The sequence below is a fragment of the Rhinopithecus roxellana genome, chromosome 6 (genome assembly GCF_007565055.1).
Source record: "Rhinopithecus roxellana isolate Shanxi Qingling chromosome 6, ASM756505v1, whole genome shotgun sequence".
Lineage (NCBI taxonomy): Eukaryota > Metazoa > Chordata > Mammalia > Primates > Cercopithecidae > Rhinopithecus > Rhinopithecus roxellana.
In genome coordinates this window covers 11,022,354-11,035,398 of record NC_044554.1, presented here as the reverse complement: position 1 = coordinate 11,035,398, position 13,045 = coordinate 11,022,354, and the positions used below count along the sequence as shown (strand labels likewise).

Sequence of the window (13,045 nt, the reverse complement as noted above, 5' to 3'; positions counted from 1 at the left end):
GATTCAAAAAGAAAGCTAAAATTATTGTTGTTTAGAAGTTCTCATGTCTTACACAGTTCTGACATTTCCCAGATACACACAGTGATACATTTCACCTAAAAGTATGTTCAAAATACACAGATTTGACAAGATGCTGGAGAGTCATTTTAAAATTGAAGGTTTAACTGGAAATAATAAAAAAAAAAATGCCAGTGGGAATTGAGATATCTAATAATTTCAAACTCTTGGCAGGGAACAGCAGTAATAAACGTGTCGGACATAGCAGGTAAAAGCCCTTTAAGCTACTAAGGCTTTAAGGAATCCAGTCCTGCTGGTCCCTAGCATTCCACACGTTTGTATAAACAAAGCCAGGAGCCTGGGGGCTGTGCAGCTGCAGCAGGAGGAAATGCTAGTTGATCTCTTGATAAGAGAGAAATAAAGAGTTCCAAAAGAGAAATGTTAGAGATGCTACTTCTTTCTCTTCCTTAAGCTGGAAGGCTCTATTCCATCAATGCAACTAGAAAAGGTGGGACCACAGTGGGTATTTAGGATTTCAAAGTCCATCCAACCAGCAAGTTCATCGGCAAAACATACCATCAATACCCTCTACTGGATGCCATTTATCATGAGGACAGCTACATGGTTTTTCTTTCCTGTTATCTCTCCCAGGGACCAAGTCACATCTTGAGACCTCAGTCCTGCTAGAAAGTGTGGATGTAAAGAAAAAAATAAACATGGCCCGGCGCAATGCCTCACGCCTGTAATCCCAGCACTTTGGAAGGCCAAGGTGGATAGATCACCTGAGGTCAGGAGTTCGAGACCAACATGACCAACATGGTGAAACCTCATCTCTATTCAAAATACAAAAATTAGCTGGGTGTGGTGGCGGGCACCTGTAATCCCAGCTACTTGGGAGGCAGAGGTTGTAGTAAGCTGAGATCATGCCATTGCACTCCAGCCTGGGCGACAGAGTGAGACTCTGTCTCAAAAAAAAAAAAAAAAAGAAAAAGAAAAAATGGAAAGAAAAGAAAAAGTAAAAGAGAAAAAAAATTTGGTCTCATCTTTCCTTAGTTGAAAGTGAAATTTTACCTCTCTGAACAAATGTTTTCCCAAGTGAAATAAATACAGGAAGAATAAAATCTGCTGATAAAAAAAAAAAAAAGGTGGGAGTCATTCTAAGGAGCAGGCAGAATAAATGTTCATCTTACTTCGACAGTCCTGCTGGAGGGCGTCACCATAGTATCCAAACCGGCAGAACTGACAGTGTTCCCCTTCCGTGTGGTACAGGCACTTGAGGCACCTCCCGGTCTCCTTGTCACAGGCTTCTGGGTCTGTCGTGTCAATGTTGTTGTGACACTGGCAAGGCTGACACAAGCCCCCAACTTCCGATGGATTGCCAAAGAATCCTGAGGCACAGTCGTCACATCTGGAACCTGTCACCCGATAAAACCAAGCACGAGATGTTTAGCTTATTGACCGAAAGCTCCCCAGTGCACCAACACTCATGCCTAGAGACAGCTGACCGTGGCAGTGCCTCATCTCCACTGCGCGATTTACAGAGCCCAGGGTGATCGTATCCGAAGGGGGAAGAATAGGCTTGAATTGTGAGGGGAAGGCAGTATTACTTTCAGTGGCAAAGACCACAGTCACTTTTGCGCCAATCTAACATTTTGTAGCCTCTAACAATGCTGCAGCTGCCTCAGAGGCCACAGCGGGTATGGACAGTTATGAGAAGGGTCCTAGCACATGGGACTTTAGCTTCTGAGCACACAGGGTGGGAGCAAACTAACAAACAATGTCAAGTGTAGCTTCATGTTAAAATCCTAATCCAAGGATTACATTTTTTTAAGAGATGGGGCCTTGCTTTATCACCCAGGCTGGAAAGCAGTGACATGATAATAGCTCACTGCAGCCTTGAATTCCTGAGCTCTAGGAATTCTCCTGCCTCAGCTTTCCCAGCAGCTGGGATTACAGGTTTGCAGTACTACATCTGACTAATTTTGTAAATTTTTTTATTTTTTTTTTGGAGAGATGGTGTCTCGCCATCTTGCCCATGCTGGTCTGTAACTTCTGGGCTCAAGTAATCCTCCTGCCTCAGCCTCCCAAAGTGCTGCAACTACAGGCATGAGCCACCACATACAGCCTAATTCAAGAATTCAGAGACTGAAAAGTTACCACTCCTCTGTGAGCAGCCTGAAAAATGAGATCTTTAATGATGGCCACTTTCCCTAAGAGATGCTGAAAGTATATGCAAAAAAACATTTACTGAGCTACGTATAAGCATAAGTAGTATTTGTAACAGTGGCTTCAAGGATGAAATAAGAGGGAGTTTTTACAACGCAGCTAGAGTAATTGAATCTTGATAGATAATGTGAGCATCATAACAGTGAAGAATATATTCGGCCATCTGGTGATTCCCTGGATGATATTCTTTTCTTTCTTCTGACCACTATTTGGTCACCTCACAGCTTTGAGACACTTTTGCTAGGAGCTGAATAAAGAAAGGCAGGAGTAAAATGTAAGTTAATCTTTCTAATGTTTAATAACAGAAAAGTGTTCCACAGGGTTTCTAGATTTCCACGAGCTTGCTCTCCTGCTTTGTGTTATAACATTCTTATCAGAGACTCATGAATTGACCCTACCCTATGTGTCAAATAGGAAAAGAGCATCTTTTCTAACTTTAATTTTAAATTAAACATTATAAAAGTGGACTTAATTGGTTCACTTTGCATCTTTTTTTCTCATTAACAATGAACTCATAAAGACATCTTTTCCTCCCTCTTTGCCTCCCAAAGTCTGCACACGACTTACCAATGTATCCAGGATCACAAACACAGGCAAGCTGTAAAGTAACAGGATCTTGGTAGCAGCTCCTGGCAAACTGGCGTCCACTGTCGGGACCATCTGGGCAAGGGCAAGGGCGGCAGTGATCTCCTGACCCAATGATGGGGTCACCATAGTAACCAGCCAAGCATCTGCATCAGTCACAGAAGAGAGCAGGCCATGATCCCACAGTTCTAAGAAACCTGTTCCAAGGAAAGTCTTGAAAACTGTTCTGTTTGGGCACACTCTTCTCCACTCACTTTTTCTTTCTTTTTTTTTTTTTTGGAGACAAAGTCTTGCTCTGTCACGCAGGCTGGAGTGCAGTGGCGCTATCTCAGCTCGGTGCAACCTGTTTTCCGGGTTCAAGTGATTCTCCTGCCTCAGCCTCCCAAGTAGCTGGGACTACAGGCACATGCCACCACACTCGGCTAAATTTTTTTTGTTTTTTAGATGGAATCTCACTCTGTGGCCAGGCTGGAGTGCAGTGGCACGATCTCAGCGCACTGCAACCTCCACCTCCTGGTTCAAGTGATTCTCCAGCCTCAGCCTCCCGAGTAGCTGGGATTACAGGCACCCGCCACCATACCTGGCTAATTTTTGTATTTTTAGTAGAGACAGGGTTTCACCATGTTGGCCTGGCTGGTCTCGAACTCCCAGCCTCAGGTGATCCACCCACTTCAGCCTCCCGAAGTGCTGGGATGAGCCACTTTACAGGGGTGCGCCACCACACCCAGCCTAATTTTTGTATTTTTAGTAGACGGGGTTTCACCATGTTGGTCAGGCTGGTCTCAAACTCCTGACCTCAGGTGATCAATCCCACTCTTTAAAGATAACAAATACATGGAGGTCAAAGGATCCTCAAAGTTTATACAACTAGTTAAATAATGAGCTAGAAGTTGAACTCAGTGCCCTTTTAGCAATACATTCTTTTACTATGTTAGCCTGCTTGTCAAGATGAATAGTAATTAGGTTACTTTTTAATTTCCTTCAATATAACATCTTGAAGGAACTTTGGAGACAATCTAATCCAACCTAGCTGTTCTGCTTATGAAAAGCTGGATATTCCGGCCAGGTGCGGTGGCTCACTCCTGTAAAGTGGCTCATCCCAGCACTTTGGGAGGCTGAGGTGGGTGGATCACCTGAGGTTGGGAGTTCGAGACCAGCCTGACCAACATGGTGAAACTCCATCTCTCTTAAAAATACAAAAAATTAGCCAGGTATGGTGGCACGTGCCTGTAATCCCAGCTACTTGGGAGGCTGAGGCAGGAGAATCGCTTGAACCCGGGAGATGGAGGTTGCAGTGAGCTGAAATTGCACCATTGCATTCCAGCCTGAGTGACAGAATGAGACTCCATCTTAAAACAAACAACAACAACAAAAAGCCTGTAGTCCCAGCTACTTGGGAGGCTGGGGCAGAAGAATCGCTTGAAGCCGGGAGACAGAGGTTGTGGTGAGCCAAGATTGTGCCATTGCACTCCAGCCTGGGCAACAAGAGTGAAACTCCATCTCAAAAAAAATCTTTTAAAGCTGGATATCCTAACTCACTCAAGGTTAGAAAGCAAGTTAGAAGCAGAATTGGGCCAGGAACTGAGGTCCAAGGATTTCCAATTCAATTTGTTTCTCAAGTCTTTTGGAGGCAATCCAAATACATCATGATAGAAATTGTTCATTTCTTGCCTCCCCTTGGGAACAATCTAAGTGTAGAGTTTCTTTATAAATTCACAGGATTGAAACTGTGGTTATCTTGGAATGAGAAAAAAGAATGATGAGAAACTAGCTCAAACTAGATAGTAGAATTCCAAATACTTAAAATCAAGTGTGTGCCACCCAAACCTAAAATTAAAAATCTTCCTTCTCCCACACCCTTTCTCATTCTCAAAACCCTTTACAAATAAAATCCAAAGCTGGTCACAGATATCAACTATGCCATTCTGACATGATGTTTGTTCAAATGCATTCCACAGTGTGAATGCTGATTCTGAATCAGCATGTGGCAGCCCCCTTTGCTGTTTACCTCTGTTACCCCTCCTCTCTCTGCTCCCTGTTAATCTGGTTTTCTCATGTCTTTCTCTCATATTCTCCAGCTCTCTTTGAAAACACAATAATGGAAAATAGGGCAGAAAAGAAAAAGATGACCCCAATGTATTAATTTCCTCCTTTCACTCTTGTATAACTGTGTCCTTGCTATCTTTTTACAACACAATTTTAAGGTTGGAAGGGATAATTTTTATTCTTGAATACCGTTCTAGCATTGAGCCGAGAGCCACGTTTGCCTCCATGAACATCCTCATGCCAAAAGTTAATCACATATTCAGTGTTTCACTAACAATTTCTCTTTCGTCTCATGAGTAACTTCACCACTGACTGAAGCACTTGCTGCAATGTTTCACGAGTAACTTTTAAAAACAAGTATCTTCTATAGGGCGAATGGATGTTGGAAGAGAAAAAATTTATCACAGTGAAAAGGTGCGGACTATTACTCCCAAAAAGCCATTTCTAACAGTACTGTCTGCATTTCTTAATTAGTAATGAACAGTGTAAGTCAGCAGGTAATTTTTTCATATGGACTATTTTTTATCTATTGAGCTATCCTATTAATGTTATGGAGGCACATTCTCCTTTTCTTACTATATATCTGGCACATCCATAATGATTATTCAACTGACATTTGCTAACTGGAGAACAGATCTACTTAGGCATGTTTTATAGAGTCTCCTGGAAACTATGGTTGCATAAAGTGTTCTGAAAAACAAAGCTATTTAAAATGACTAATCCCATTTGGATTAGTTTCTCCTTTCGCCTAAATTAGGCAGGAGCATTTCACAACTCTCATCCTCAGTCAGAATCTGCTGAGACAGACGGAATTTCTATACAGCCCTATGGTAAGCTCTAGGGTGACTCTCCAAGAGGACAGATTCGTGTCAGTTTTGTTCTCTGCGGTATCTCCAGCACCAGAATGGTGCCTGGCACCTAGAGGATGTAAACTCAATACATACTAGATAAATAAACAAGATCCTAAAAAATAATGAGGTGGTTAGAAATGGGTGAGCTGAAACCTGGTGGAGATGAATTCTGTGGCTGGTCTAAGATGCTGTCTGCTCAGCCAGAGATCATTGCATTCTCCTTACTTTCAGTGTCTGCATACCTCTCACAGTTATGACCCATAGTGTAGTCCTGGCAGTTCAAGCACTCCCCCATCACTGGGTCGCAGTCATCGGCGTGGCCATTGCACTGGCAGGGCTGGCAACTTGGAAATCCCCAGTGCCCAGGTAAGCACCGATCACACTGCCGAGCATACACTCCCTGGAAACAGTGGCACTGGCCAGTGACAGGATTGCAGAAGGCATTGACAGATCCTTGCAGATGGCACTCACAAGCTAAAGAAACAGGCAAACAAGGAACTGCCTTGAGAAACTCATTCAATGGAAACATGCCCCTTTTATAAGCACCCTGTTCCCAATTCAGAATGCTCATGGGTTGGTGCGATCAACTTCAGGAGGGAGGCATCGGCTCTGCAGCCATGGAACCCTGCCACGATGGCTGAGTTAATCTGAATGAATGCATAACAATGCTTTTGAGGAACCTACGTTTGCATCCACTGGGGCCAAAGCCAAAAGTTCCAGGTGCGCATCTGTTGCAGGTTCTTCCAACCACGTTGGGCCGGCACTGGCACTGGCCTCCGTTGGGATCACACACGGAACTCAATGAACCCTGAGGGTCGCATTCACAAGCTGTGGGTAAAGAGAGGCCAGAACCCATGACACGGAGCAGCATATCAACAGGCTCTCCCTGATCCTTTCTCCTTTACTACTTTGGTTTATTCAGAGTTCTGGGTTAAAGCAGTATCATCCCTATGATGAGTGGAAGGGAAGAAAAGGGAGGCAGAGTTGGCAGATCAAAGCAGTTTTTCTAGGCAGGAGGTCATTAACATTTTCTCCCCTTGCCTTCAAAGCTCAAATATCACAGGACATTAGACCAAAGCCCAGTGACCTTCAGAGGATGATCTGACCTTTCAAAGAGAAAAACATACATTTCAGTCATTTGATGCTTCTCTGATTCCATTCCCCACTCACTACCCTGCTTATGGAAATGCTTTATCCTCATGGACTTTTCCCCTGATCACCTGTTATTTGCATATTTCTTGAATATCGATTCCATCTTCAGTGGTGCTCTATCGCTAAAATATTACTTAAAAAGATAAAGACACACTGTAATTGAGACACTATTTCCCTTGTGCTGCCTAACACAAGGCTACGGGGCAGGCACTCCACTGCACTTCGTGTGCCAGGTATACTCAGAGCCAGAAACAGCAGCTGCTGCAGCTGCCAAGCAATACCTACCCAGGCCTGTCTGGTGTAACAGGGCAGAAATGCTAAAGATGATGTTTCTGCAAACATCTGTCATCGGCGTTTTCACAACGCTTCTGCTGTTCTCTAGACATCGGTATCTCTGAAAGGTTTCCCAGGCACTGTTGGTGACCACCCCATCTCCTGAACCTCCCACGGTGAAGATGTCCAGTGATTTACAGTATGGCATGAGAACAAGCTGTGAAGAAATGAGAACAGCCAAACATCCTTACAGTGGTGCCCCACGGCATGGGTTTAAGCAAGCAAACGTGGAAAAAACCCAAATGCTTCTTTGATCCTTGAACAGAAATCATTAGACTCATTAAAGCATAAACCTCCCTATTCCTAAATACTCTTGGCAGGAAATTTTAGATATATTTTACACAGCTTGATGGCTTTTGAAATGCTATTTTTATTTTAGAGATGGGGTCTTGCTTTGTTGCCCAGGCTGGTCTTGAACTCCTGGCCTCAAACGATCCTCCTGCCTCAGCATCACAAAGTGCTGGGATTACAGGTGTGAGTCACTAGGCCCAGTGAAATACTATTTTTTTTTTAAAGACATTTTATATTTTTAGAAGGAATAAATCCTTTCCATGGGGTGAAGTATAAGCAAAGTGACCTCGGAGGCAAGAAAGAATGATTCTGCTTAAGCGCTGGCCTCAGCATTATGCCTCAACAAAACACCCTGGGAGCAGCTGGGCACTTTCCGCTCAGGTTTTCCTGCATATGCCAGAAGCGATCTCACACTTACAGAATCGATCAGCGTGTAGGGGCTCTCCACGTCGCTATCAGAGGAGGTGTATTGAGGCAGCTCCAACCTCACCGTGTAGTTCGTTCCCTTCTCAAAGCACACTGGCCGAGGAAGGACAACGTATCTGCCCCCACACAAAAAAGACAACAACGAAAGTCAACCTTCATGCATCCAAAAAATAAAAATTAAGAACAAAGCTCTGCATCAATAATTCCAAAGGAAAAAAGTCAGCAGTCAACGTCTGGCTCTGAAATGGTGACTTGAAAACTCACAAAATATTAGAAAAATACTAATTTGCATATGAAGTCTGTTGAGCTGCCAAACCACTGTCACACTGACCTTGAGCCTGGTGATAATGACACCACCTGGTTGTCATCATTGGGGATGGTATTACCACATCGGCTGCTGGGTGGAATCTTTCCAGGTCGCTGCACTGTGATGACAGCTTTTTCCCAGTGGTCGGGTAGCTAGAATAAGAAACAAACAATGAAAAGATGGTTAGTCCACCACTGCCTGTTTATAAAAAGACCTCTCCAAATCAATCAATTGCCAAGTTGAAATGGAAAACAAACAGTTGCTTTTCCCTTTCCTCTTTACTACTACGTCTGCTACTCCCCTGGTTCCAGCCTAAATCCCTTCTACCCTGGATGCTGAAACACCTCTCAGCTGTTCTCTGCCTCTTCCCAATGTCCCTTTCACTCCACTTTAAAGCATCTCAGATAATGACAATCCCCTGCTTGAAATGCTTCAATAGCTTCCTGTGAATATTATAGTCCAAATTCCTTTACTAATCCAAGTATTTTTGCCAACAGCATCTCCAACCATATCTCTCATCAAGCTATGTGGAATGATTCTCAATAAAAACAAAACCCTCCCTTCTCTTTTCCACTCACACTATTTCTTACTTTTGTGCCAGCTTTCCACAATTCCATTCACACTTTAAGGCCTCGCTCTGATTCTCTAGGAAAACATTTTGGTAGCCCTGGCTCGGGCTGGCTGGTGCATGCCCATCTTCTAGGACCATGCATCTCTCTGCTGTTGCACCGTCACCTGCAGCCTTTCATTACAATTCGGGGCTTCAGTCTGTCACTGGACAGCCAGGCTGTGAGGGAAGGAGAGGATCTCATACATCCTCATCACCACCTCAGTCCTCAGCAAGGTTGAGTGCCTCACAAAAGATCACTATGTTTGAGAAAATGGATTGAAGAAAATGGTACATTTTGGCTGGGTGTGGTAGCTCATGCCTGTAATCCTAGCACTTTGGGAGGCTGAGGCGGGCGAATCACCTGAGGTCAGGAGTTTGAGATCAGCCTGGCCAACATGGCGAAACCCCATCTCTATTAAAAATACAAAAATTAGCCGGGCATGGTGGCGCATGCCTGTAATCCCAGCTACTCAGGAGGCTGAGGCGGAGAATTGCTTGAATCCGGGAGGTAGAGGTTGCAGTGAGCTGAGATTGCACCACTGCCCTCCAGGCTGGGCAACAGAGTGAGACTCAAAAATAATAATAATAATAATAATAATAATAATAATAATAATAAGAAAGAAAGAAAGAAAGAAGAAAGAAAGAAAGAAAGAAAGAAAGAAAGAAAGAAAGAAAGAAAGAAAGAAAGAAAATGGTACATTTTAACTTCCATAGAGGAGGTGAGACTGTCAGAATCTCATCTGTTCTGATGCAACCTCCATATTTCACAACTATATATAATACCCATTAGAAGTACTATTTTTCTACTGATTTCTCCCCTCCCTCCTCCACCAGTGCACTGAGTGGTTTCTTTACCTGTGGCTCATAGCGAATTAGGATGTCATACTCCATGGAATATGGTATGTCATCAATGAAAAACTCCAAATAAGCCCCTTCAGGCACTCGGACAAAGCCGGCTCCAGTCCAGGAGGGAATCCGGTCCTGGATGTACTGCCGCTCCACTATGCTAACCCCCTGAGGACATGGCGAAACATGGTTATTCTTTATTTGAAATGGAATTCAATAACTTTCAATAGTCAAAGAAATCCGAAGTCACCCAAAGATTCAAAAACGGTTGCTACCTTATGTCTATTTTTTATAGTCAAATCTCCCCTAATAGATGGTAAAAAGTTTTTGATATCCAAACAGGAAACTGGTTTCTTTTTAGTTTTGTGGTTGGAGTAGTCTTGGGACACTGGAGATGGCACTCAAAGGCTTGGGATATACCTTATTTGATACAACCAGGAGAATAAGCATAAAGGAAAAAAGAGAACATCACACCTGCCATTATAAGCAAGTCTAGGAATCATAAGGTGCTTCCCAGATTCTCCATAAGGTTAGTCCAATATCTAGTGGATTTCTGTCTCTCATATTGGCCTTAGTTTTAGGCTCCATTTTCAAGTAAAGAAACTTGATATGATAATGAATGTTCACAACTGATGAGTTAATTCTGATTAACTGTTTACAGGGTTATTTTTTAATACCTGTGGTTGGTCATATCAAAAAATGGCTGTGATCAACTCTTTCATTCCCTGTCTGTATCTGTATGTATCCGTGTGTGGCCTTACCCAGCAAGAGGTGCAAACTGTGTTATCCTTTCCACGAATCCGGGCTGTCCTTGTGACTTGTGACCAACAGAACGTGAGGAACTTTCTAGGACTTCTGAGTCCAAGCTTTAAGAGACCTGGCAGCTTGTTTCCTCTTTTTGGAAGCCAGAAGCCATCTAAGAAATCTCACTATCGCCAGGCATGATGGCTCACGCCTGTAATCCCAGCACTTTGGGAGGCCAAAGCAGGCAGATCACCTGAGGTCGGGAGTTCGAGACCAGCCTGACCAACATGGTGAAACCCCGTCTCTACTAAAAATACAAAATTAGCCAGGCGTGATGGTGCATGCCTGTAATCCCAGCTACTCGGGAAGCTGAGGCAGGAGAATCGCTTGAACCCAGGAGGCAGAGGTTGTGGTGAGCCGAGATGGCGCCACTGCACTCCAGCCTTCCAAGAGCGAAACTCAATCTCAAAAGAAAGAAAGAAAGGTCATGTGGAGAGAAATGCCCAGCCAGCCTCCAGCTCTTTCAGCCCACCCCAACTCAAGAGCTAGGCATACATTTAAAGTCATTAAATTTGGGGATGAATAGATGAAACAATATCCTTGCCTCAGTATTTACCATGTTAGGTTGATAACTTTGGAGCATAAGTAGGGAGAAGAAAAGTTTCTTGGAAAGACAAATTTCTTAAACCAACCAAAAGCCTTTTCAGTGAATGCTCCAAAGCCAATTTGTGAGTTACAGATTTACTTAGCTTTAAATATGACTGTTCTCACGAAGACATGGTCCTGATCCTTATTTTGTGCTCACTGATAAAGCTATAAAAATGCTTCTGAAATGGACTCTTTACAAAGCATGTATGTTCTACTACACCCCAAAACACTGCTTTACCGACGTGCCACGCACTCCCCTACTCACGGGCCCCAAGTTGGCTTCCTCCGCTTCATAGAGGTAGTGATCCAGGGTGGCAAAGTAGTAACCAGGTTCCACTTCATTGCACTGACGTCCAATCATGTGAGGCCGACATGAGCACTGGCCTGACTCTGCAGAGCAACTGGAAGGGAGGAGGAGCCAGGTCAACTGAGTTCATGGTCACCCGAGTCGGCCCACCAGAAGCAGCTCTACAGCTGCCATTACTCAGTACACAGGGCCAAATACATAGCATGTTCTTGTTTTCTTCAGAAAATACATATGTGGAAAAAAATAGTGCCTATGGATTAATCCCAAACTCCAAAAGCATGGCCGAGAACCTGGTCTTCTCGGTTTTACCTCCCTTGCCCTCTCTTGACTGACACTCCATCCGCATCACATGGAGGTTTTCGACATCCCAAACTTTCTTGCTTTGGCATCTTAAATCTTTTGCTTATTTCCTGAGACTTAGGCTCAAATATCCAGCTCCCTGAAGAACATCTCCAGCTTGGCTGTCCCAGAGGCATCCCAAACCAACGGATCTAAAACAGAAGCCCTCAATCCCTCCCATGGTCTCTACCAGGGTGAAGGCGCTACCACCTGCTGACTCAACCAAGTCAGAAATTAGAAGTTCTCCAGATTCTTTCTTCACCCTCCATTAGGAATCAAATTCTGTGAGTTTTACTTCTGCATCTCGTGTCTCTCTTCCCCCTTTCCATTGGCTATGCTATGCTAAATATAAGAAATGCAGCCGGGCGCGGTTGCTCATGCCTGTAATCCCAGCACTTTGGGAGGCCAAGGCAGGTGGATCACCTGAGGTTGGGAGTTCAAAACCAGCCTCACCAACATGGAGAAACCCCGTCTCTACTAAAAATACAAAATTAGCCAGGCATGGTGGTACATGCCTGTAATCCCAGCTACTCAGGAGGCTGAGGCAGGAGAATCGCTTGAACTGGGAGGTGGAGGTTGAGGCGAGCTAAGATCACCCCATTGCACTCTAGCCTGGGCAACTAGAGTGAAACTTCTGTTCTCAGCTTATGTCCTCTTTATTAGTATCATGATTTTGTATACAAAATAAAACTCAAATTACATGTATCCATTTTTACTTCACTTAAAGATGAGCTGTGGTTTGGAATTGTTACTTTAACCCCTTCTCAAGATTCTTTTTTTCTCATCCCAAAGTTTTAAACAAGGTACCTAAGGCAAGTTGCAACTCACAGGAAGACTTTGCACTCACAGGCTTATTAAAAATGTCCCGAGGCTGGGTGTTCAGTGGCTCACGTCTGTAATCCCACACTTTGGGAGGCCGAGGCGGGTGGATCACCTGAGGTCAGGAGTTTGAGACCAGCCTGGCCAACATGGTGAAACCCCGTCGCTACTTAAAATACAAAAAATTAGCCGGGTGTAGGGGCACACACCTGTAATCTCAGCTACTTGGGAGACTGAGACAAGAGAATCACTTGAACTCGGGAGGTGGGAGTTGCAGTGAGCCGAGATTGTGCCATTGCACTCCAGCCTGGGTGACAGAGCAAGAGTTCATCTCAAAATAAATAAATACATAAAATAAAATCCTAAACGGCCCTGCCACAGCATAGCTGAAGTCCTCTTTCTGTGTATCATATTTTTACACTACAGAATAGGAATTCTTTTTTTTTTTTTTTTTTCGCTTTTGAGATGCAGTCTCGCTGTCGCCCAGGCTAGAGTACAGTGGAACGATCACAGTTCAC

The 13,045-nt window shown here is 43.9% G+C and overlaps 1 protein-coding gene across 4 annotated transcripts in view; it reads right to left on the bottom strand.

Annotated features, from left to right (window-relative positions):
• Positions 1 to 13,045, bottom strand: part of LAMB1 (laminin subunit beta 1) — an 85,587-nt gene that overhangs the window by 28,676 nt on the left and 43,866 nt on the right. For all 4 annotated transcript variants that reach the window (XM_030931854.1, XM_010382437.2, XM_030931855.1 and 1 more), the window contains 9 exons: positions 11,328 to 11,463; positions 9,680 to 9,838; positions 8,239 to 8,366; positions 7,900 to 8,023; positions 7,143 to 7,347; positions 6,390 to 6,533; positions 5,948 to 6,179; positions 2,791 to 2,954; positions 1,188 to 1,412 (listed from right to left, as the gene is read on the bottom strand). In XM_030931854.1, the coding sequence (XP_030787714.1) occupies positions 1,188 to 1,412; positions 2,791 to 2,954; positions 5,948 to 6,179; positions 6,390 to 6,533; positions 7,143 to 7,347; positions 7,900 to 8,023; positions 8,239 to 8,366; positions 9,680 to 9,838; positions 11,328 to 11,463 (1,517 nt within the window). The remainder of the gene's footprint in view (positions 1 to 1,187; positions 1,413 to 2,790; positions 2,955 to 5,947; positions 6,180 to 6,389; positions 6,534 to 7,142; positions 7,348 to 7,899; positions 8,024 to 8,238; positions 8,367 to 9,679; positions 9,839 to 11,327; positions 11,464 to 13,045) is intronic.